At 40.8% G+C, this 24,184-nt stretch overlaps 1 protein-coding gene across 1 annotated transcript in view; it reads left to right on the top strand.

The window, feature by feature from the left end:
* TIMELESS (timeless circadian regulator) overlaps window positions 1-24,184 on the top strand; it is a 955,757-nt gene that overhangs the window by 189,785 nt on the left and 741,788 nt on the right. Inside the window, exons 5-6 of the mRNA XM_044083673.1 lie at window positions 2,620-2,682; window positions 15,398-15,499. Of these exons, the coding sequence (XP_043939608.1) occupies window positions 2,620-2,682; window positions 15,398-15,499 (165 nt within the window). The remainder of the gene's footprint in view (window positions 1-2,619; window positions 2,683-15,397; window positions 15,500-24,184) is intronic.

Here is a 24,184-nt window from a genome sequence, read left to right on the forward strand (position 1 = left end):
GAAAGTGGATTTGTGAGATCCTTTGGCTGTTAATTAATTGATGTGAGTTATTTGATTTGAGGCACTGACTTCTGTTTTTGTTATATGAACTGGCTAGGTTAGACTATACAGACTCAGAGTTAGAATAAATTATTTGTGGTGCAAGAGTGTGTGGGGCTTCCTTACTGCAAAATTAATATAGCTCTTTTTAGCTGCATTAGTACTGCTTCGCCAAGGTACCCTGTATTACATATTTATGTCTCAGTTTGTACCATGCTGACTTCTGCTGGTGCTGCTGTGGTGCTCACTGTGATAGTAAGAAATGATGCGGTTTAAAGTCCAGTTGTTGCTGAATTTGTTGTACTGGGATTTTAATTACTTAATTGTTTTTATTGTGCAGGTAGGTGAACAAAACCTACTTGTACTATGATAAAAATATAGTAAAGATGGTGGGAAAACACAGAGGTATAAAGAACTGTTATGCTGTTATGGAAGTACAGCATTAATGTAAGTAAGTTGCAAAATATACATAATCACAGGGAGTATGGAGTAGATACATTATCTGTTGTATGTGTTTTCTTGCTTTTATCCCTTACTGAGTTTCCTTTTTCACACAATACTTATCTTTGTGATCTTTAAGCAGAGTGTCAGTGTTTCCCAGCCAGCCCATGTAACCACTGCAAAAACACTTTGTCTACTGTTTGATGTTGTTGCTGTCATCGGATATTTCACCTCAGAGCTGTCATGGGTGGGGACCCAGCAGAGAATGTAACTTTTGCATGGATTCACCTGTCTCATGAAAGTACTCCACCCATTTTATATTGATTGGGTGACTTTTCATATTTTGTCTTTGAAGTGTGTCAGAGGATAATTGGAGCTACTGTACCAAACTTATAAAGTTTATAGATTGTTATTTAAGCCAGGTTTCCAGGGCTGGTTTTATTAACTGGTTACTACCCGATTAGTGCAACTTAGTAATATATTTCATCAACTATGCTTGGTATGATTTTTCTTTCTACAGTTATGTAGTTTCTTTAACGTTCACTGGATTCCTGTTACTCTGAGATTCTTTAATGTAATTTTTCCATGATTTTGCAAAAACTGAGTCTGAACATATTTCCAGTCTTTCCAGCTATATTTGGGAAGAGAGCACTTTTCTTTCTTTTTCATCTAGGATACCCGAGACTGTGTTCATCTGCTGTGAACTGTTAAACCTATTACATGGTTCATAACTTACTGAAGTCGTAATAAACTAGTATCCATGTCATATGTCCTTATAGTTTTCCATATAACAATATCTTAAACTTACATCCACTAACTGTATTTTGTCTACTTACTTCCTCTTCCTACTTTTCTCAATACCCCTTTTTCTTCTCTTGCTTCATCTTCCCCTCTTTCTTAGATCCACCTCTTTTCAAACCATATAGCTGTAATGATTTCTGTTTTGAATTCAATCAGACTTCTAAGATTTATTCTATGTATTTAAAAATCATCTGTGTTTGTTATTCCTCTTTGTTTTTGCAACTGTTTTGTAACATTTTTTGTAATTGTTTCTTTCTTGGGGCTTTCCTCCCCGGCCTCCTCTGAAAATGGGCTATAGCTCAGTCGGACATGCCTAGTTAATAAATGTCAAAATAAATAAATAAATTTAAGCCATTCTGCATGTGTGCTCTACAGTATTTCAAAATATATATGAAATGATAAATCTGCCATCACACTAATAGATACAACAGTGGGTCATATTAATGTATCACTTGGTAAGCATAAAGCTTTTCCAACTAAACTGGATCTTGCATAAGTCTCCCTTAATAAACCAGTACTACAGACTGAGCCATTAATTTCTGTTTATGTCATTGGCATCTTAACTGTCTGTTGATTTCTGTTGAAGTACATCTCTACCAATTCAATCTATAATGCATTATTGTACTCCAGGACTGGCTTTCCAGGGTATTTATAAAAGAGAAGCAAAACTTCATTGCTTCTGGAAGTCATGATTTTAAATAGTGTATGGATTATACCATAAGCCTTCCCAAAGATGCATTGCATAGTACTGTTACAATTTAGATTATCCATTTCGCTGCCAGAAACCTTGTTTTCAATATTTAAATACTTATTCTCATTGACAAAATGTGTGTCTGTCACATAGTCTTCCAAATTGCATCTCAGCTGATTTTTCAGTATTTTCCCGTTGTACCATAAAACACTTTGAGTGCACTTTCTTTTGGATGGTGCAGTGGTGCAGCGGTTGCATTGTCACCTCACAGCAAGAGGTTATCCAGTTCGATTCTCGGCTGGGATGCCTTCTGTGCAGAGTCCGCATGTCCTCCTTGTATTCATGCGGGTTTCCTCTGGGTGCTCTGGTTTCCTCCCATGTTACAAAGACATGCATCTGGAGTATTTCTCCCTGGGCCGCTGCAACAAAATTGGCTTTGTTCCAAGTCAGAATTTCCCAGTAAACAAATGTTAAAAAAAAATAACTTTAGTGATCCTCCTCTTGTTAAAAAGATTAGCACTCACTCCCATTTGAAGAACTGGTGCTGTAAATGTGACTGTGCTGTAATGTTGTTAGATGTTAAATAGGTTTGCACTGTGCAGCATTTTACAATAAGTGTAATAGATTTTGTCTGTGTGTGTTTGCAGGCTTTTGCTAATGAAAAGGTGTTTGGTGTTCTCAGTGAGAAGCTGTATGACTTGTTGCAGTTGGTAAGTATTTTTTTTTTTTCATGTTTTTTTCTTGAGCTGAAATGTCCTTGGAGAGTTTAACAATGTCATTAGTCTTGTATTTATCTGTGTAGTGATTAATGTTTATCAGGTTAAGGATCAATGTCATAACATGCCTGTAGTATAGCAGTTATTTTAATTATCTGCCTGTCTATCCCATGTCTGCTGGTCATCTTGGCCAGTCCCATTTATCCCTTTGGAATGAGAGACCATTGTTGCACAACCATTATTCAGGGAAAAGTGACACAATTTTGATGGTGCAGTACTGATGTCCCCTCTGCATGTGTTCTCAGAGGAGGCTTATGCAGTGGGTGCATCATGGGGCCATCATCCACTTCTTTGAGTGTATAGCCCCCCCTCCCCCAGCCAATGCCTTCATTGCATCTCAAGCAGATTGCACCCAGTAAATCTCAGTCTTCACTGAAAATTCATTAGTAGGATACATAGCTTGTGACACTCCCCTCAACTTACCCCCACCTCCTTCAGCACTCTGTTGTTACAAGAAAACAGATTGGCTGGGCCGTAGTCAAGTTCTAGCCTCTTTACTAAATAACCAGCCACAAAAGTAGTGCTGGAAAGTACCTTTTAATTTGAGGTGTTGGCACCACTGAATGATAAGTGTTTGATCTTGTGATAAAATTTTACTTTAAGTGTTAGAAGCTGTTGTAAGCAGTGGATATACTTGAAAAGCAGTTTTTTTGTGTTGCTTACATGGTTATGTCTTTCAATGAACCTTTTTCCTTGTTTTTTTGTGAAAATGTCTTACTGTGTATGCCTTTGCTCAGTACTTTCACTCTTTTTACATGAATAGCGTGGTTTATGTTTTGCACTTTATTTAACGTGCCCCTTATGATTCTTATAAACTCATTGGAGATTCATATTCTCAGGTCACATGTACACCATTGCATTTTGTTTCTTGTTTGTGTTAAACAAGCTTGATGCATACTTCATATAACCTATGTATTTATTGTAGCATTGTGCTGTAGTAATTGCAGTTACAATAAGGATGAAATGAAAGTCTGCTGCATTTGTTTGTAACACTGGCTTACAAATAAATAAAAACAAAATGAATAAATCACACATTTTTTAAATTTAAACAAGATAGATGGCAGTACATTATCAGAAAACATGCACAAGCATCCTGGCTCTTTTACACCTGGAATTGTATTCGATCAGTCTTCTTAAATCTAGAGTTAATCTTCACTGGTAAACATGGCTGCTGTTTTTTTTTTCTGTAAATCTTCAGCTGAGTTATGAGATGCGCATTTCTGTCATCTAGAGTTTCACAAATAAATGTACAAACACACTGCAGATGTTAAGTTCTGTTATATTGTATCTTTCTGAGTTCATTTCATCGACTCACTGGCTGACATTCTTGCATCCGGTTGACCCATTTTTCCTTCCATCTGAGGTGAGAACCCTCCAGCACATTCATTCCCTAGTTGATGCAAAATATGGGTGCTTGGGTGTGGACCAGTCTGAAGATGTTGTAGACTGTCCTATTCCCTCTGACCAGGTAGCCTCTTAGTTCTGCTAAACCTGCCATTGGAGGTGCATTCACAGCATCCTGACCAGGCTAAACACCACCTGCAGCATGACAGTCAAGGCTGTTCATGCACTTAGTCATATTACCTGCATTCCTGCAGGTGTCCCCTGTGCAGTGAGACAGGCTACCCCCCCCCCCACAGGATGGGGCCCTCTCACTCCATCCTCACCTCATCCCTATAGCTCGTATTAACAGTGTTCCTGAACACTCAGATTTTGACATACATTTATTTTCCATGCAGAATTTTTAAGGTAAGAAGCTGCAACTCTGAATTTGTCATTACTGGAAAAGCCTGTTTGTTTTTAATGGATGATCAAGAAAATTGTTTTTCATGCTTTGATAGCAATATAGCAAGTGTGTGTATGTTTGTAGTATGCATGCATTCCTTGTGTATGTTCGTATTATGAGTCCTCACTGATACTTACACAGTATTTATTATGAGAAGGCCATTATGCCACTGGAACTGATCAAAAGTGCTACATTCTTGCACTTATGCTGAAGAAAGCACAGACTGGCACGTTTATTAACATAGTAGAAGAAAGGTGGTAAGATGGGATTATGCAAGTCCAAACCTACTATCCTCACTTAATTTTTTGAATGTTATTAAAACTAATGCATTTAAATATGTCACCACCTTTCTTTCTAATGTATACCAAATTGCAACCTTTCATTTTTTAAGAAACTATATTTTATTAAAAACTAATGTATACATATGTATACATATGTGTCTGTGTGTATATGTGTATATGTATGTGTGTAATATATATATATATATATATATGTAATATTATATAAAATGTATGTATGTCTATATATATATATATATATATATATATATATATATATATATATTTGTATGTATGTATGTATATAGATATATAGGTTTACAATCAAAATCTTGAAAATCCGATGACCGACCTGCTCCTGTTTGAACATGGTAGGAGCGACAGTCAGTATGTCGATAGTCAAGTGACCAGCGGTTCAGAAGATCGTCAGCAGGGCAGAGAAATGCAGCATGTCTTTACATAGCAATTGTGGATATTAAGTTCGACAACTGACTGTTGCTTGTATGTGTCGATCATCTGACCTCATTAATATGCACGAGGCAATGAAATGTGTTGAGGATATCCACGTTCGCGGTTTTGAATTCCGCAATTTTGGTAGTAAACCCTATATATATATATATATATATATATATATATATATATATATAAAATGTGCGTGTGTGCGCACGCGACATGGGTCCACTTCTAAATTCCATAGGCCATATGATCAAGTGTGAAAATCTTGAGACAAAAATCCTGAAACTTCAGAAACCAGAATGTCAGATTTTTAACATAGTAAGTAAACACTTGGCTAACTATAAATAAAACTCACAGCGAGGCCAACATGACCAGTACTCCACTGTAGTGCGATCCCGGAGGTAGTATATTTGGTTGGGAAGGTGTGGGAGGTGTAGCCCCCCACCTAGGTGGGTTTTACTTAACTCGGAGTGAATTCCGTTTACAGTTGGCCAAGTGTTTACTAACCATGTTAAAATCTGATATTTGTTCATAGGTTCATAGGTTCATACCAGGCTATCTGCCCTAGGGCATTTATAAGCCTAGCCAGAGTGTGTGTGGCTTTCACCACCCCTTAGGATGAGAATACTATACCCATTAGTTTGCTGTGCCTCTGTCCAGCAGTGATACAGAGATGATCCTGGGGTAAACCTACGATCTCCCATCCACTCGTCAAGATTTCTCTTGAACAGAATCAGTGAGGGGCTCTGCCTCACATGGACTGGGATTCTGTTCCATAGTGTAGGGAGTCTCTGGGTGATGAATCTGTCCCTCCAGCACGTCCTATTTATATCCGTGTTGAGGTTTAAGTCTCTTGCTCTCGTGGCTCTGGTGGATTTGGATTTTTTGAGGTGGAGCATGTCCATTAATTCTGGGTTGGACATGGCCTTGTATGTCAGGCACAGATCACCTCTGAGCAGACGGTATGCGACTGAATAGAGCTGGAGTTTCTTCAGTTGGGCATCGTATGACATATGTTTGAGCCCCTTTATCCTTTTGGTGAGGAACTTTTGGGGTCTTTCCAACTGCTGCAGGTGTCGGGTAAGGTACATTCCGAATGGGGCGTTGTACTCAATCATTGGTCAGATAAGTGAAGAGTACAGGGGTACAATGACCTCTCCTGATCTGGATGTGAATCCCTTCATGATCAGGTGGGCAATGTAGAAGGTCTTCCTAACCACTTTGGCAATGTGAGTGTTAAAAGAGAGGTTACTGTCAACTTGGGTCCCCAGGTCCCTGATAACTTCTTCCGTGTTTAATGGATTACCACCTATGTGGTAATTAGGGGTTACCTTGTTTTTCCCGAAGGGTATGACTATACATTTTTTGGCATTTAGCTTAAGGCCATGGCTCTGGCACCAGTTATCCATTTCTATGAGACCTTTCTGGAGGATGTCTGTGTCTGATGGAGTGTCAATTATGGTGCCCAGTTTGCAGTCATCTGCAAATTTTGTCAGCCACAATCCCCTATGTTTGCCTGCACTTCAGAAAAATAAATGCCGAACAAGAGGGGGCCCAGGACTGAGCCCTGTGGGACAACGCTCATGACCGGCTTAGAGTCTGACATGGCACCAGCAACTCTAACCCTGTGTGTTCTGTCCTTGAGCCAGTTTGCAACCCATCTTGTGACATATGGGTTTACATCTAAGCTGGTGAGCTTTTCTATGATGCCCGAGTGGGGTATTGTGTCGAATGCTTTTGCTAGGTCAAGGTAGGCTGTGTGAACTGCCTTACCCTCATCAATGGCCTTAGTGACAGTTTCGAAAAAGTCGACCAAGTTCAAGAGGCAGGATCTGCCCTTGACAAAGCCAAATTGGGTAGGATCCAGTGTCTGTAGGTCCCCAATGTCTTTATTTATGAGTTCCATTATGATCCTCTCCATAGTTTTGCAGACAAGGCTCGTCAAGCTTATGGGGCGGTAATTTCCAGGGTCCGTAGAAGCACCGCCTTTGTGGAGTGGGACCACAGTTGCCGTCGCCATTCTTTGGCACGTATCCTGTAGTAAGGCTAAGATTAAACAGCAGCCTTATGTGTGGGTTTAGTTCCTCATTGAGTTCGTGAAGCACACAGCCGGGGACACCGTCCGGTCCCATTGATGCTGTGTTTTTTGCTTTAGAGAGAGCAGCTCTCACCTGGGCATCTGAGATGTTTGGGAGGCTAGACTCTGGTGGGATAGATATTTCTCCTTTTGGGGGGGAGGGAGGGAGGGGAGAAATTTGCACTGAACCTGTTTGCCAGTATGTTGGCAATGTCTGTGGGTTCAGTGATTTTTTTATCATTTTGGACTAATTCTGAGCATATCTGGGAGTTTCCACCCAGATTTCTAACATAGCTAAAGAAGGCTTTATGATTGTCTTTTGTGTCATTAGCGATTTTTCTCTCAAAGTTGGCCTTGGATGATTTTATGAGTGATCGTAGTTTTTTGCTAGTATTGATCAGAGATGCCTTCCCATTTAGGGATTTTGCTCTGTCATGTAGTAGCTTTCTACTCTTGTTGTAGAGTTTGTTTATGGCTGGAGTCCACCAGACCGGGCGCCTGCCTTTGGTGGAAAAGGTCTTGATTTTATTAGGGATTGCTTGATCCATACATTCCTGGAGGTACTCGTAGAAGGCATTTGTAAGGGTTTCAGCAGCGTGGGTTGTGGTTTCCACTGGCTCGGGGGCCTTGAAGGATACCACTCCAGTCTTAAGAAGTGTAAAGTTGGCTTTTGAGAAGTTCTTCACTGTGGTCTTTTGCTGGGGTGGGGCGGGATGTGGATCTCCAGTGAGATTAATTTATGGTCTGATCTCACCAATGAGGGATATACTTCGGTGTGGAGCATTTTGTCCCCATGTTTGTGATGATCAGGTCTAGTATATTTTCTCCTCTTGTGGGAATGGTGACTAGTTGTTCCATAACATTTGAGTTTATGAACTCAAGGAACCTTTGGGCTAGGGTGTTGGGGCTTGAGTAATGTTCCCAGTCTATGTTTGGGTAGTTGAAGTCACCCAATATGATGGTGTTTGGAGAGACATTTATACTCTCCAGTGTCTTCAGGAAGGCTGCGTGGGTTTCCTGAGTTTGAGAAGGTGGTCTGTAGCATGTTACAAACTGTAGGGCAGTTTTACCTATGGTTAATTGCACCTGGATGGTCTCCGATGCTTCGTGCGTTGCCACTAACCTGGAGGTGTGGGTATCCTTTATGAATATGGATACTCCCCCTCCTTTTGTAGTTCGGTCTGGATTTTGGGGCCGGAACGCATGATATAACCTGATAGTGCTGGGGTGCTCTCAGGAGCCTTGAACCAGGTTTCAGTAACAGCACAAACATCGATGTTCTCCATACTGAGGAGGGCTTCGAGGGCGTGCATCTTGAGGTTTAGACTTCTGGCATTGAGCAGTATTACCCTTAGTTTTTCTCCATTTTTGTTTTCTAGGGCGGTAGGTTTATCATTTGAGCCTTGCCTAAAAAAGGCACTATGGGGGTGGCAAGAGCCTTTGCCAATATCCGGAAGCCCAGGGGTGACAGGTGCAAGCCGTCCCTTGCGAAGCAGCGTGGCTTGTCAAGCATGTCATCCCAGGCAGACAGACATTGGATCCCCTTAGAATGACACCAGTAATTAAGCCAATTATTAAAGCTGATCATTTTGTCTCTGTATTGTGGCATCATTCTTGGTGAGGGTAGGATACTGCTCAGGGTCAGGGTCATACCGGCCTGGGCTACATAATCTGAGAGCTCCTCTATGTCTCTTTTCATGTAGTCCAGGGAGGTACGTCTCAGGTCGTTCACACCGGCATGGACAATGACTGAGTCATACTTGTACTTGCTGTGGAGTGACCTGAGTGCTTGTGTTATGTGGCGGATTCTAGCGCCTGACAGGCAGCTAACTGTGATCTTTTCCTTGTTCAGTCTGGTGAGTGGGACGTCAGTGTGTCTGACTATGGAGTCACCTATAACCAGTGTGTCTGGCATTGTGTTTGGCCTTAAGGGCTGTGACTGTTTAGCACACTGACTTTGAGAACTATGTGTTGCATGTCTTATGTTTTGAGGTGGCAGTTGCTTGGGTGTCTGCTTTGGAGGCCTCTGTAGTTTTGGTAGATTTTTGATCAGTGCCTCCGAGTATGTCTTTGTGTGTTTATGTGTTTGTTTTGCAGTTGTGATAGTTCTATGTGAAACTGGGTTTGTGGTGTGCGTGGTTTCCTTCTCCTCCTGTCTGGTCTTGCCAGTCCTGAGTTAAGAGAGCTCAGCCTCCAGTTTGGCTATATAGTTGCATCTCTCACATGTATTTGTGTTTTGTGGGAGAAGGAGTGGGTTGTCTGTGTACATGAGGCAATTGTAACATTGCCTCAAGATGCCCAGATTCACCAGCTGAACAGGAGAGGACGCTAGTGTTTCTAAAGTTTATTGATTTTCGTTTATGGATTTTTCCACTCAGTCATATGGGCTACTGGATTTAGAAGTAGACACACACACACACACACACACACACACACACACACACACACACACACACAGCCTGTGCCTCAAGAGATAGCATACTCACCTATGGTGCATTTTGATCAGAAGGCTGTGGGTACTATTCCCAACTCAGCTGATAGGATTGTTTTTTTTTTTTCCCCATTGCTTACACTTTAGCATAGTATTAGGGAGTGCTGCACATCTAAGTGTGCTATCCTTCGGATTAAATTTTAAACCAAGATTCCATCTGCCAGAGTTGGTGTTGTCTTAGGTGGACATCCCACTGCAATTATTGAAAAGAGTAGTTTTTTTTTATTTCATTAAAAAAACTTTATATTACATAGTATCTATTAAATACTTATCACCATAGTAAGTGACTGACAGTATAAACAGTGTCACAGTTTTAGTTTAAATAACTACATGTATTCTTAACACTTTAAATATTCCATTCTCTACATAATAACCACAGTTGTATCCTTTCTACAATATCCTTTTCATTTTATACTTTAAATAAATTCTCTTGCATTCTGGCTTGCCATATCTAATAAATACTTGCAACACATATTTTACTTTTTTGTCAGTTGACTTAGTTTCACATCTATACCATCTGTAAATTTCCATATTATTTAACCTATTCCCATTGCCCCAACTTTGAAAGAATTATCTATAACCTTCTGTAATTTCCAGTCACTTTATATTTCCACTTTCCTTTTGCAGGTAGCTTTTTATCATCAAACATCATAAAAGTCTTGACCTTCTTCCCATTTTTTTAAATCATCATCTCCTTTTTTTAATAGCTTTTACATACTAAATTCTTCCAAGGAAATACATAATGTACAATCTTAATATTTTCATACCAAACTTTCTTTTTGCTTTCTATGTTTTAATATCTAAATTCCAGCATTTTTCTTAATTATTTACCTTCCCTTTCCCATTTTCTTCTTGTCTTTCTGTTATCCACCATTTCTAACTATAATTTGAATTATGGTCTTGTTTTTTTCTTAATCCTTCCTATTAAAATATTATGCAAAATAAAAGATACTAAAAAATCAGATTGTTTGTAATCCTAAACCTCTATTTCCACTTTAAAATAAACTGTACCTCTTTTAACCAGGTTTAACTTTGACCCCCATAAAAACCAAAATACCATTTTAAAATTTCCTTTTGTACATTTTCCAGGCACAAGATGACAGACCCCCAGAACATACCCATTTAATAAATGTCTTCTCTTTAAGACTCTTGTTAAAAGTCTTCCATAAATTAAGTACATATTTTATTTCTTCAGTCATCTTCTGTTGTACTTTCATAAACTCATAATTATCAAACCAAACCCCTAATATTTCTTTCTTTGTATTATTAAAGTAAATACAAGCAGCCGAAAGAAGATTAAAATAAATACATAATTTCTTACTAGTTTCTCCAAAACCTGTACTTTTTTCTTAATTTTTAAACCTACAGAACCAAAATTCTTTATTCTGCTTTAACAACTCCATCTTTCATCTAATTTTTTTGCTATCAAAATTACATCATCTGCATATGGTAATATTAAAGGGATTTCACCCCTCCCCTTCATTCAATTCCGTACACATTACACCCACAACAGCATTCATATACAGAGCAAACAATAAACTACTCACAGGACAACCGTGTCATGTTCCTTTTTGTGCTTTAATTTCTCTACTCACTCATCCATTCACAATCATCTGTATTATACTTTTGTCACATGCAGGTTTATGCAGTTAAATTATCTTTTATGCCTATTATAGCTTTCTAAAATCTTCCATAGTTGACAATGACTTGACATCTATTCAGAATATCAAACACTTTTTCTCAACATCCATTCCTACAATCCTTACTTCATTCCCTTTATCCTTTTTACAATGTACATTTTCTTTTACTATCATAAAAAGAAAAAAGTGAGTGAAATGTCTCCACTTATTCTTCTTTACACTTTCTAATCATATTTGCATTATTTTCATTAAAATGTTATCTACATTCATCATTGTTATATGCCACAGGTCATTCATATATTTTTTACCCTTTCTCCAAGTCAGCCTTACTACTTCTTCACAAATATTCTTCTTTCCAAAACCTTGCTCCTTCTATTCATTTATAATCTTAACAATGTTTTGAACATTACGTTTTAATATTTTCTCCATTTCTTCTACACTTGTTTCCTTTAAAAAATAATTCTCAGCTTCTATGATCTTGTCATATACCCAGTCCATTTTATCTTCCCTTTTGTGTTGTCTTCTAAAAGGTAATTTAGTCCTTTTCCTGTCACAAGTACAATGTCGCAAAATGTCTCTCGTATTTATTTATTTTTTTAAATCATAATAAATACTTTTCTCTCTGGCGTTGATATGCCCATCTGTATAGTCACATTATTCCAGATGCTATCTGTCCAAAGATCTTTTTTTACTTTGAGTTCTAACAGCATATTGTTTTTTTATTGTATCTTAACTTTTCTTTTTCTTAACTTGCTTCTTTCCATTGCAACTACTGCTCAAGTTTTTCCCCCACTGCCTTTTACCTTTATACACACACACACACACACACACACACACACACACACACACACACACACACACACACTTTCCTCCACTCAGTCTGTCAGTCTCATCTTTCTGAAATTTGTGTATAATGTCATCACAGGGCACATCTTTTCAACTATCTGGCTCACTCTGCAAAAAAAAAAAAAAAAAAGAAAGAAAAGCCCACAGTAAATCATCCCACAACCTTCCCAGCCGGAGGGTTATAACAACGTACCCATCTCTTTCATAAGCATTTTCTTTTTTCCTCTGTTTGACTGCTGCTGAAAAGATTTTGCTGAAACAGACACTCTGAATCCCCATTTTCACCTCTAAACTCTTTCCCTCCATTACACTCCTTTCCTTCACTCGCCTCTGCCATGGTACTACTTACACCATCCTCACAGCTGCCACTGCCCTAGGAGCTGACGTACCCACGTATTCTATTGCCAAGACAGCTATGAGGAGGGAATTTCCCTGGTGTCATGGAAAACCGCTTTCCTTTTAGCAATCACTTCAGCAAGAAGGGTATCTGAATTACAGGCCCTTATGGCAGTGGAGCCTTTCATCATCTTTCATGCAGACAGGGTGTCCCTCAGAACCAATCCCTCCTTCATGCCCAAGGTGGTATCCAGTGTGGCTCTTAATCAGTCCATTCATTTGCCTACCTTCTTTCCTAACCCACAGAACAAGGGGGAATGGATACTGCACTCAGATGTGCACAGACAACTTAGATTCTACTTGGACAGGACTAAACCTCAAAGGAAATCTGAACAACTGCAAACCATTTCAAAATGGATAGGCAGCTGCATTCATTTCTGCTATAAGCACCATGGAAAACCTATCCCACAGGGCATCAGACCCCATTCAACCAGGGCTGCATCTGCCTCTACAGCCTTTCTCAGTGGCGTCCCTACCAGGGACATCCTAGAAGCTGCTACCTGGAGGTCTGTACATACTTTCACCAATCATTCATTTGCCAATTTTCTCTAAATCCAGAGCTGTCTTTGCCACTGCAGTCTTGCAGGGCCTTATAGCTGGCCCGAATTCTGTTTAAATTCCTCCTCCCAACCTTCGCTTTGGGAATCTACCCAAATGTAATGACTGCAACAGTGAAACATAAAGAACATAGTGCAGTTGTGTACACTTACCGTAAATGTAGATGTTCGAGTGTATTCACTGTTGCAGTCCTGGTTATCCTCCCTCTAGCCCCCTTTCTTCTTTTGGCTATACCTCTACTTTCCCTTACTATGCTCAAAAGCTTTTTGGTGTATTTGCTTTTTTTGTTGGAGGTATATCCTTGTATTTATAGATTTAATTGCTTCCCATTAGGGGGGCACCTGATATCTGGGGCAAGAAAAACTGATGTAATGGCGTCTGCTGCATGTTTTATATCCCTGACGACCTGACGTCATGGAAGAAGGGACGGCAACCGACGCAGGACCCAAGACTTTGTTAATCAGGCCGACTGAGGGCTACTGCAAGCAGATAACCCAAATGTAATGACTGCAACAGTGAATACACTTGAACATCTACATTTATGGTAAGTGTACACAACTGTACTTTCCTGAACTATCTTGGTCAACAGTAGCCACTGACGTATTCGAGTGGAACAAACAACATTACTTGGTTTTGGTAGACTCTTATTCAAACTCATTTGAGATTGATTTACTACCTAACCTAATGTCCACTGCTGTTATTACTAAATTGAAACGTCATTTCTCAGTCCATGGTAGTCCGCACAAAGTTATTTCTGACAATAATACTCAACTTGCTAGTCAGTTGTTTTGGAAGTTTGCAAGAGAATGGGACTTTGTACATGTTACTAGCAGTCCAGAATATCCACAGTCAAATGGGCTAGCTGAACGTGCAGTGCAGAGTAATTACATGAGAGGTCAAACCGTGACAATACCGATGTCTATTTTAATTTATTTAATCTCAGAAACATACCCCATGACGATGTACTTGATTCGCCTGCTCAGAGACTTCTATCTAGGCAAACCAGAACAACATTGCCCATCAGTTCCAGTTTGTTGAGGCCTAAAACTAAGAACAAGTCAACTAGAGCTCAACTATTCAGAAAGTATTCTTTCCAGAAGTCCAGCTAAGATAAATTGAGCAGATTTCTTCATCCATTAAAAGAAGGAGGGACAATGAGGATATAAGCTGTGAAAGGTTTTGACCGGATTGGTCAAGTTACAGGTATATGTACCGAGCCGAGATCCTACTTGGTAGAATCTAAGGGTGTGGAGTACAGGAGAAATTGCAGACGTCATCTTAGTGTATCAGAATTGATATCACTGCATAGTTCCTGTTATACAGACTCTAGATGTCAGAGCAGCGTAGACAATGTTCCTGTTCCAGAATTTGTCTTGACTTCTATTTCCATTCTTGATGATGTTCCTGATGTCCCAAAAGTTGAACATTCCACAGAGACAGTCCCATTTGCTAAATCTGATTCTAATTTCTATGTCACACAGTTTGGTTGTATTTCCAGACCTAGTGTGGAATACACCGTGACCTGGACCTAACTGTGTATATATGTGTATGTAGTTCTGTATAATTGCATGACCAAGAATTATTTATATTGATTGCATGTCAATTACTGTTTTCAACATTGCATGACTCATTTTATCAAAGAGGGAGGATGTAGAATAGTGTGTGTGTGTGTGTGTGGTTTTAAGAAGTGTTTCAAGGACTGAATGTGCATGTATAACTAGTGAGCATGTGCTATATTTGGTGCCATTTTGAGAGTGCATCCAGAGAGTGAACAAGTATGAATGTAATGGCTAGTTTGTTTATAAGTTTACCTAGGTATTAAGCCTCAATCCTGATGTGTTTGTGCATAATAAAGCTGCTTGAACAGAACCCATGAAGTCTCGTCTGTTGTGTCCTGACTAGACGAGCAACGATGCGTAAGCTTTTGGAACTGCACTGGTTTGGGGATGTTTTGTAAGATTTTGGGGATCTCACCAATGGTTGTGATGACTTCAGGTATCTCGTATAGACAGGTGTCCTCTCTGGAGGATCAGCAGCTGTGGTGTTAAAATGCATATGGAGCTTTAGAGTTCTGTGTTGCCATATCCAATGGTAACTTTGTGTTTGCTTTTTTTTCACAAGGATTGGGAGCAGAGGCAGGAAGAAGACAACCTGCTTATTGAGAGGATTCTATTACTTGTCCGAAATATCCTTCATGTTCCAGCTGATCCTGATGAGGAGAAGGTGAGTACTGTAACCTTCTAGACAGTTCAAGGGAGAGTTGGTAGTAAAAAGTTCATGCAGGATTATAGGAATGCGGTGATTGTGGAACAAATTTGTCAAGGAAAAACACAATTTGCAGATGCTAGTAATATGCTATAATTTGGGGAAGTACATTCAGGCTATTTTTACAAAGAGATTGTATGGAAGTGAGTTTTCTTTCTCACAGTTTCTCTTTTGCTACATTTTACAGTATTTAGTTATTCACTTTCTAGTACTTTATGTTATGGGTCTTGGAGAATCCGGTACCTATCCTGGCAAGCATCAGTTGCAAGGCTTGGAGCTCTCCTGGGTGGTCTCAGATTTTTGGCCCCTCTGAGGAACTGCTTGAGCAGTGGATGAGAGAAGAAGGGAGGTTCTGTGTTATAATGAGCTGAAATGGCTGAGGCATGGATTTTAATGGAGGAAAAAGACAGGCCCTTGTGAAGCATCTCAGTTAAGTATTGTAAAATCTGAGGTAAATTGGGCGCTGCTGTGCTCATCCCTTGAGATTGGTTCCAGGCACAGAATCTTTTCCATTTTTCAGCATAAGATTTTCTAGTACTAGGCCTCCTTGCCTCTAAAATTATAGCCATCACATGTTTGCTGAAGGATGATAAAGGAGAGATTGAGTAATTAGCCAGGCTGCATGGTTCAGTGTTAGAAGCTGAGGGTGCAGAATCTGGTTCTCCTGCTGAGACAGCAGGGAAGGAGTCTGAGGCAGGTGCCATGGAGATAACCGTGACACACTGTGCAGGAGGGGTGCAGCCAGTCTGTAGCAATCAAAATCATCCTTGGTTTGTCCAGTTTGATTTTTAGTAGTACTTTGGAGAGCAGAGGTAGAGGGGGAAGGCATAGACTGATAGGTTTTTCCAGCTGAAGGACAGAGCATCCACTTTCCAGGCTTGTTCGTGGGGAGTCCTTGTGCAAAATTTGTCCAATTGGTAGTTCTGGGCAGAGGCAAACAGGTCTATATCTGGGCTCCCCCATTTGCTTGTCAACATGTTGAAAATCCTTGGTTCCAGTTTCCACTCGTGTGGGTCCATGAGGTTTCTGCTTAGTCTGTCTGCCAGTGTATTTAATTTTCCTGGCAGGAATTGAGCTTGTAGGTGCACTTGGTAGCTCAAGGCTGTGTTCCACAATGCCATGGCTAGTCCGCAGAGGGGGTAAGAATGTGTACCCTCCCCCTGCTTGTTTATGTACCACATCACAGTGGTGTTGTCCGTCTTTACCATTAGTTGTCCTGAAAGAATGTGGTCCTTGAAGGCTGTCAAAGCATTCTGTACAGCTCACATTTCTTTTTGATTGATATGCAGGTGCATTTGACTTGGGTCCCATTTGCCCTAAATGCACTTCCCTGCCAGGTGAGCCCCCAATGCATAGTCTGATGCATCTGTTGTTAGGGTTTGGGCGGTAGGGGGTGGTGTGAAAGGTAGTCCTTTGTTTTGGTGGCAGGCCTCTGCCCACCAAAGGAACTCTAGACGTAGTCAAGGTATGATAGGAATCATTGTTTCTAGGTCTTGAGAATGTTGACACCATAGGCTTTTTAGATACCACTGTAGTTTCCTCATATGTAGTCTTGCATATGGAATTAGAGGAATGCAGGAGGCCATGAACCCCAAGGCTTGCAGTATTTGTCTTACAGATAGCAGGGTTTTTGTGGCCACTTGTTTGAAGTAGGTTGTCAAATTAATTTGTTTCTCTGGCGTGAGGTAAGCCATCTGGGAAGTTGTATTCAAGCTTGTTCCCAGAAATGTAATTTGTTGACAGGGTACCAGGTGTGATTTCTTTTCGTTTATGGTGTACCTCAGACAAGTTAGAACCCTTTGTACAAATGTAATGACTGAAACAGTGAATACAATCGAACATCTACATTTATGGTAAGTGTACACAACTATACTTTTTGCAGGAGGTTAAGCCATCCCCTCTAGCACTGTGAAGCTGCAGGTCCTTAGAGATGAGCGCAGTACTCTGAATCAGAATGTAGGTAATACAGTCATTTCTGGGGGTGTGATGTTTAAAGTGATGGTGATAAGGGGGGAGATTCAGATTACTGCAAAAATAACCTTTTTTACTCTTCCTTTAGTATTACACATTTTACTGCAGTATTTACAGCTCTTAATGCAAAAAACATCACTTGGAACAGTATAGTTTCTTAAATGATGAGTCATGAAATATTTTGTATACGTTGTCTTTACATTATGTCTCAGGTTGGGGTCTATGTTATATCCTCGAATATCAACCCTTAAAACGCTAACTGTCATAACAGCGAACCGCCACATCAGCAATTTCTTTCCCTGGGAAAGAAATCGCTTGCCCTAAAAAGAACACATCACTACAAACATTATGATGCGTAAGCCCCCCCCCCCGGGAAAGAAATCGCTGATGTGGCCGTTTGCTGTTATGACAGTTCGTGTTTTAAGGGTCTATGAATAGGCGTTCGATGGAACGCTTCTTTGAGGACATAATATAGACCCCTCAGGTTGCAATGTTCTTGCATTATTTAGGTGTTTGTGTTGAAGTCTGGATTTTGAACTGCAAATATTCTGTGACTTGTCATCTTTGCAGTCTACCTTTTACTGTGTTCTTTCATCAGTCAAATGTACGGGTTTGTCCTCTTAAAAACTTAATGCAAATTTTTCATTATGTCACTTTTCATGCTTAGCATATCAACACATTGAAAATTCATAAATTTTTCTGCATGCAGCTTCATTTTCCAGATCCATTAGAGACCGTTTTAGGTCTCTCCTCTCTCTCTCTCTCTCTCATACAGACTTATTATACATTTGCAATCTTACATGCATAGGGTAGATTTTGTTTGTATCTGAAACATATGATTAAAATTATATGAAAATGTCTCATTGCCAGTCTATACGTATTCACATAGAACTGTTCATTCTTTCAATCCATGTACCAGCAGCAGTGCACAAAATATTCTGTTTTCCATTCACATTTTCTTGTTTATCCCATTCATCTTCCGCTCCTGCAGGACTTGTTTCCATAATGTTACAGATCCTGTATAGATAATGTAGTTGCTTCATAAGCTACGTGCATCGAAAGTTCTCACTTTAATCATTGCCGCCTTTGCATTTGCAGATGTTAACATACCGCCAGGACAACAAACCTTCAACACTATAGCAGGAAAAGAAAAATCTGTATTTCACTGTTCATCTCTTATATTTCAAATAGACTCCATAGACTGCAGTCATTGCTGAAGAGTAGCCTTTGCTTAATAATAAACAGAAACAGGTTGTCCAGGTACAAAAGACTTATTTCATGGTTCACATTAAATGTTTTCATTTTATAACACGACACAAAAGTAGCTCTACATTTACTATATTTGTAATCAGTTTAATTTGAAGGAAATTACTTCATTTTTTTTTCACTTTGTTCTGTGAAAAACCTAGCCACTGTGCCACCCTTGTGAAAGTCCAATAAATCCATATCTTCCTCTCCTTCTGTAACTCCAGATAGTTTCTTGATGTTCTTCATACCACATTGCTGCAGTCCTAACACTTGGGTAGTCCGCTGTCCCAGTCGGCCCGAATACCAAAGTATATGGCTGACGTCGGTCAAGGCGCATTAGTCTGACGTCAGGACGTCAGGGTACAAATGCGCATGACCGACGTCATATCCTCAGTCTTTTTTGCCGCATGGTCCGATGCAGAAGCAGTTTTGCAAGTGCAGGTTGGCGTTCTGAGATTTTCCGAAGTCGGAGTTTCAGACCGAATCCAAATTGGCTAAGTACCCGTTGGGGATTATTTTGGTTTTTCTTGCCTCAGTATTTTACCGGATGTCAGAAAAGTGAATAACTGTATTTCTTGTGGGAAACAGATACCTCATAGGGATTACCATACCTTGTGTATACCTTGCCTAGGGCCTGAGCACGACGTTGTTGGCTGTCGCTCTTGTGCTAGATTTAACAAACGCACTATAAAGAGAAGATTAGATTGTGCCAGGTTAGTTTTGGGAAGCGGTGTAATTATAAAATGCCGCCGGATGCTCCGACGCCGCTCAAAAAGCACAAGGACAAAACAGCAAAGCCTAGGCTGGAACAACCGTCTGTCCCGGACGCCTGTTCTTTAGATGGCTCGGTGGAGCCAGGGGTTCAGCCAGAAATTTCTTTGGAATCCCAGGGAGAGACTTTATTACTGCAAGATGTGACCTCTCAGGAGGTAGGCCAGGCGGAAGGGGCTTCTCAGGTAGCTGTTCTTCCCTCCCTTCCTAAGGTGGTTAGGCCCTCCTGCTGTTTCCAAGGCTTCTCCCAGGGGCAGGCCAGGTTTTGTTTCAGGAGTTACCCCTAGTTCTTCAGGGTCTGTACCTAAGAAGCATATGCTTAAGATGGCAGAAGATTTGATTACAATGATTAGAGGTTCTATGCCCCTCCTGATAAGAGGCCTAGGGTGGAACCTGGGCTTGGGGGTTTTGGGCAGTGTTCGGATGCTTCTGAGTCTTTGGCTGAAGACTTGCAGGAGTATCCTTACTCTGATTCTGATGTAGATGATTCTACTCCTTCTGCTTCTCCTCCTGAGGATTTTTCATTTTCAGAGACTCTTCATTCCATGAGGGAGCATTTTAAATGGGAAGGTCAGGATTTCTCTGATTCCAGGAAAAGGCTTAGGGAATTTTTGTTTCTACCCCAGCATAGGCCTTTAGCTATACCTCCTGTTCTAGATGTGGTAGAGGATGTTTTTGCAGAGGCTTCTCTGAACCCTGACTCTTTGCCTCCTGCTCCAGTTAAACCGGATAGATATTATAGGGTGCCTGAAGCTCTTAAGTATCTTTTTAAGAGTCCTAGGGCAGACCCAGAAACTGTTTCACAGGGGCCTAAAGGTGTTAAGGCTTCTGTTGTTAAAAATCCTGTTCCTCCAGATAAAGAGGCTAGGGCTTTGGATAGATGGGGAAAGAAAGTGTATACTTCTTCCACTTTGGCCATGAGAGCTTTGAATTGCCAGTTTCACATGTTGAAATACCAAAATTATCTCCTTTCACAATTAAAGTCTAAGGTAGATGCTTTGGCGGAAGGTATTGAGTGTAAAGAGTTGCAGGATTTAGTTCATGTTTCTGAACAGGTGGGTAAGCATTCTTTGCAATGTGGTTTTGATGCTGTGCAGGCCTCTTCGAGGGTGGCTGCCACTGGTTCGGTTCTTCGCAGGCACGCCTGGTTGAGGGATCAGAATTTAGCTGAGCATGTGAAAACAAGGATTTTAGATGCTCCTTTACAATCTGATGTGTTGTTTGGTTCGCCTGTGGAAGCAGTTCTAAAGAAAATGGAAGACAAGGCTAAGTCTATGCAGACTGTTAAAGATTTTTTGCAGGTTCAGCCACTGAAGTTTAGTAGAAATTGGCCTACCAAGGGGTGGACATATCCTGCTTATGATTCCCAGTCTAGGGGTAGGTCTAGACGTGGTAGAGGCAGAGCTCAAGGTTCTTTTAGGCCTGGAACAGGAGTTCACCTGCTCAGTCTTCTGGTGAGGGCAGGGGTCAGTCCTTTCGTAAACAGACACAATGACCTGCCTTTTCAGCTGCCAGAATCTTCTCGGCTGGCAGCACCTTTGGGAGGAAGGTTGGCACTTTTCAAAGAAAACTGGAGTTTAATTACCCAAGACAGATGGGTATTGGATATCATTCACCACGGTTACAGGTTTTATTTCCATACCTTGCCTCCTTTCAAAGGCATGCCAGACATTCCTCCTCAACAAAGGAAAGAGGCTCACAAGCAAATTTCTCTGTTGCTCCAAATAGGGGCCATTCAGCCGGTTCCTGTGCCAGAAAGGGGCCTAGGATTTTATTCTCGCCTGTTCCTAGTACCAAAAATGGAACACGTGGAGACCAATTTTGGATCTGTCTATCCTCAACACTTATCTGGACATTCCCAAGTTCAAAATGTTGACGTTACAACAGCTTTTACCTCTGCTGGGCAAAGATCACTGGATGGTAACTTTGGATCTCAAGGAAGCTTACCTTCATGTTCCTATCAGACTAATTTGCAGGAAGTATCTGCGTTTTCGAGCTGGGAATTCTCATTATCAGTTCTCTGCATTGCCCTTTGGCTTATCTACTGCCCAGAGTATTCACAAAGGTTCTGGCTCCAGTGATAGCTTTCTTCAGGCTAAAAGGAATACAAATCTATCCTTATTTGGACGATTGCCTGATTCTGGCTCAAGGAAGGGACGTTCTTCAGCATTTGGAATATGTGATAGCAGTGCTAAGATGCCTAGGGTATTCTGTGAACGAAATAAAGTCCAGTCTAGTACCCTCTCAAGACATGTGCTTTCTGGGTGTGAGACTGAATACAGCAACCCAGATGGCCTTTTAACCCCGGACAAACAAAAGAATCTTTCTTTACTTCCATCAACTATCTCATCAGTCCGGGCTGACTGCAAGGACAGTCCTTCAAGCCTTAGGGTTCATGGCATCTTGTATTCTGGTACTTCCCAATGCCAAACTGCATATGAGGAAGCTACAATGGTATCTCAAAAATGTATGGACACAGCACTGCCAGGATTTGGACACTGTCATTCAAATAATACCTTGCATTCAAAAGGAATTTTTGTGGTGGGCTCAGGAATGTCACCTAAACAAGGGACTCTCTGTGACCCGGCCAGAGGCGAGTCAGATTCTAACGACAGATGCCTCAGACACAGCTTGGAGCTCATCTGAATGGAAAGTGGATACAAGACAAGTGGCCTGCCAGACTGCAGCATCTACATATCAACATGAAGGAGATGTTAGCAGTCCAGTTTGCATTACTGGCTTTCAAGGATTTACTTCTTCCAGGGCAGGTGTTGATTCTAACAGACAACACAACTGTCATGTGGTACATCAACAAACAAGGGGAACACATTCTTATCCTCTATGCAGGCAAGCAATGATTTTGTGGGAGACTGCGTTAAGCTTGCAGCTGAATCTTCAAGCAAGGTTTCTGCCAGGAGCACAGAACTCCTTAGCAGATGTGTTAAGCAGGCAAATCATGGATCCCCACGAGTGGAAACTGGATCTTCATGTATTTCAGACATTGACAGTGTCATGGGGAACTCCAGACATAGATCTGTTCGCTTCTCCACTAAACCACCAGCTGCCAAAGTTTTGCACGAAAAGGTTTCATCACACAGCCTGGAAAGTGGATGCTCTTTCTTTCAGTTGGAAAAATCTTCATGTGTATGCCTTTCCACCTCTGCCTCTCCTCCCAAAGGTACTTCTAAAGGTCAGACAAGACAAGCCAAGGATGATTTTAATAGCTCGGATTGGCCTCGGCAGCACTGGTACCCATTGCTGAGGAGTCTGGTAAGGAAGCCTCCATGGCCCTTACCTTTGATTCCACACCTATTGTCTCAGAAGGACGGGCATCTGCTCAATGTCAAGCTTCACTCTCTTCATCTAACAGCTTGGCATATTCTGTTTTGAACCATAGCAGGTCTCAGCTTCCACAACAAGTTTTGAATGTGATTATGGAAGCCAGAAGACCTAGTACAAGGAAAGTGTACGCAGTGGAAGAGATTTTTATTTTGGTGTGCAGCAAAGGATTTGGATGTTTCTGAGCCGAATTTGAGTGTGGCTCTTCAATATCTTACTGAGTTATTGGACAAAGGTTTGTCTTTCTCTTCCATTAAGATTCATGCTGCAGCAATTTCAGCTCACTATGATTGTGACCCACCATTGTTTTCTCATCCTTTGTTCAAGCAATTTCTTAGAGGGGCAAAGAATATAAGACCCCCACGTCCTGCTTGGGACCTCAATTTTGTGTTGGAGAAACTCACTCTACAACCTTTTGAGCCTGCAGCTACTGCTGAATTGAAATATTTGTCATGGAAGACTGCTTTTTTGTTAGCCATTACATCTGCAAGAAGGGTGTCTGAATTGCAGGCCCTTATGGCGGTTGAGCCTTTCCTGATTTTTCATAAGGATAGGGTATCTTTACGTACTAATCCTTCCTTTATGCCTAAAGTGGTTTCTAGTGTGGCTTTAAACCAAACTATTCATTTGCCTACCTTTTATGCAGATCCCCAAAATAACGGGGAAAAGATTTTGCACACTTTAGATGTACACAGGCAGTTGCGTTATTATTTAAGCAGGACTAAGGATTTTAGGCAGTCTCAGCAGTTGTTTGTTTCTTTTGCTTTGAGTTCTCAGGGCAAGCCTGTGTCAAAACAAACTATTTCTAAGTGGATTGGGTTTTGCATTGCATTTTGTTATTCCCATCATGGCAAGGAGATTCCAGCTGGGATTAGGCCTCATTCCACTAGGGCTACTGCCACTTCTACAGCATTTCTAAGGGGGGTGGCAACTAAGGATATTTTGGAGGCAGCTACTTGGAGTTCAGTGCATACTTTCTCTAAGCATTACCACCTTCCTCTCTACTCTAAATTTAGGGCTGGTTTTGCCACGGCTATTTTGCAGGGCATGTTGTCAGCTCCTGCTTCCTTATGATTTGCCAGCCTCCCTTACCTCTGCTTTGGGATTCTACCCAAGTGTTAGGACTGCAGCAATGTGGTATGAAGAACATAGTACAGTTTTGTACCTACCATAAATGTAGATGTTCAAGATCCACATTGCTGCAGTCCAATTACCTCCCTCCTTCCCCTCTGTGTTTAGGGGTGGTTGTGTGGGTGAGGTTATACTCTTGTAAATTTGTATATATTGTATATATATTTGGTGCAGGAGTGTGTG

This window comes from Protopterus annectens, chromosome 9.part0, assembly GCF_019279795.1.
Source record: "Protopterus annectens isolate FY-2018-M chromosome 9.part0, PAN1.0, whole genome shotgun sequence".
Lineage (NCBI taxonomy): Eukaryota > Metazoa > Chordata > Ceratodontiformes > Protopteridae > Protopterus > Protopterus annectens.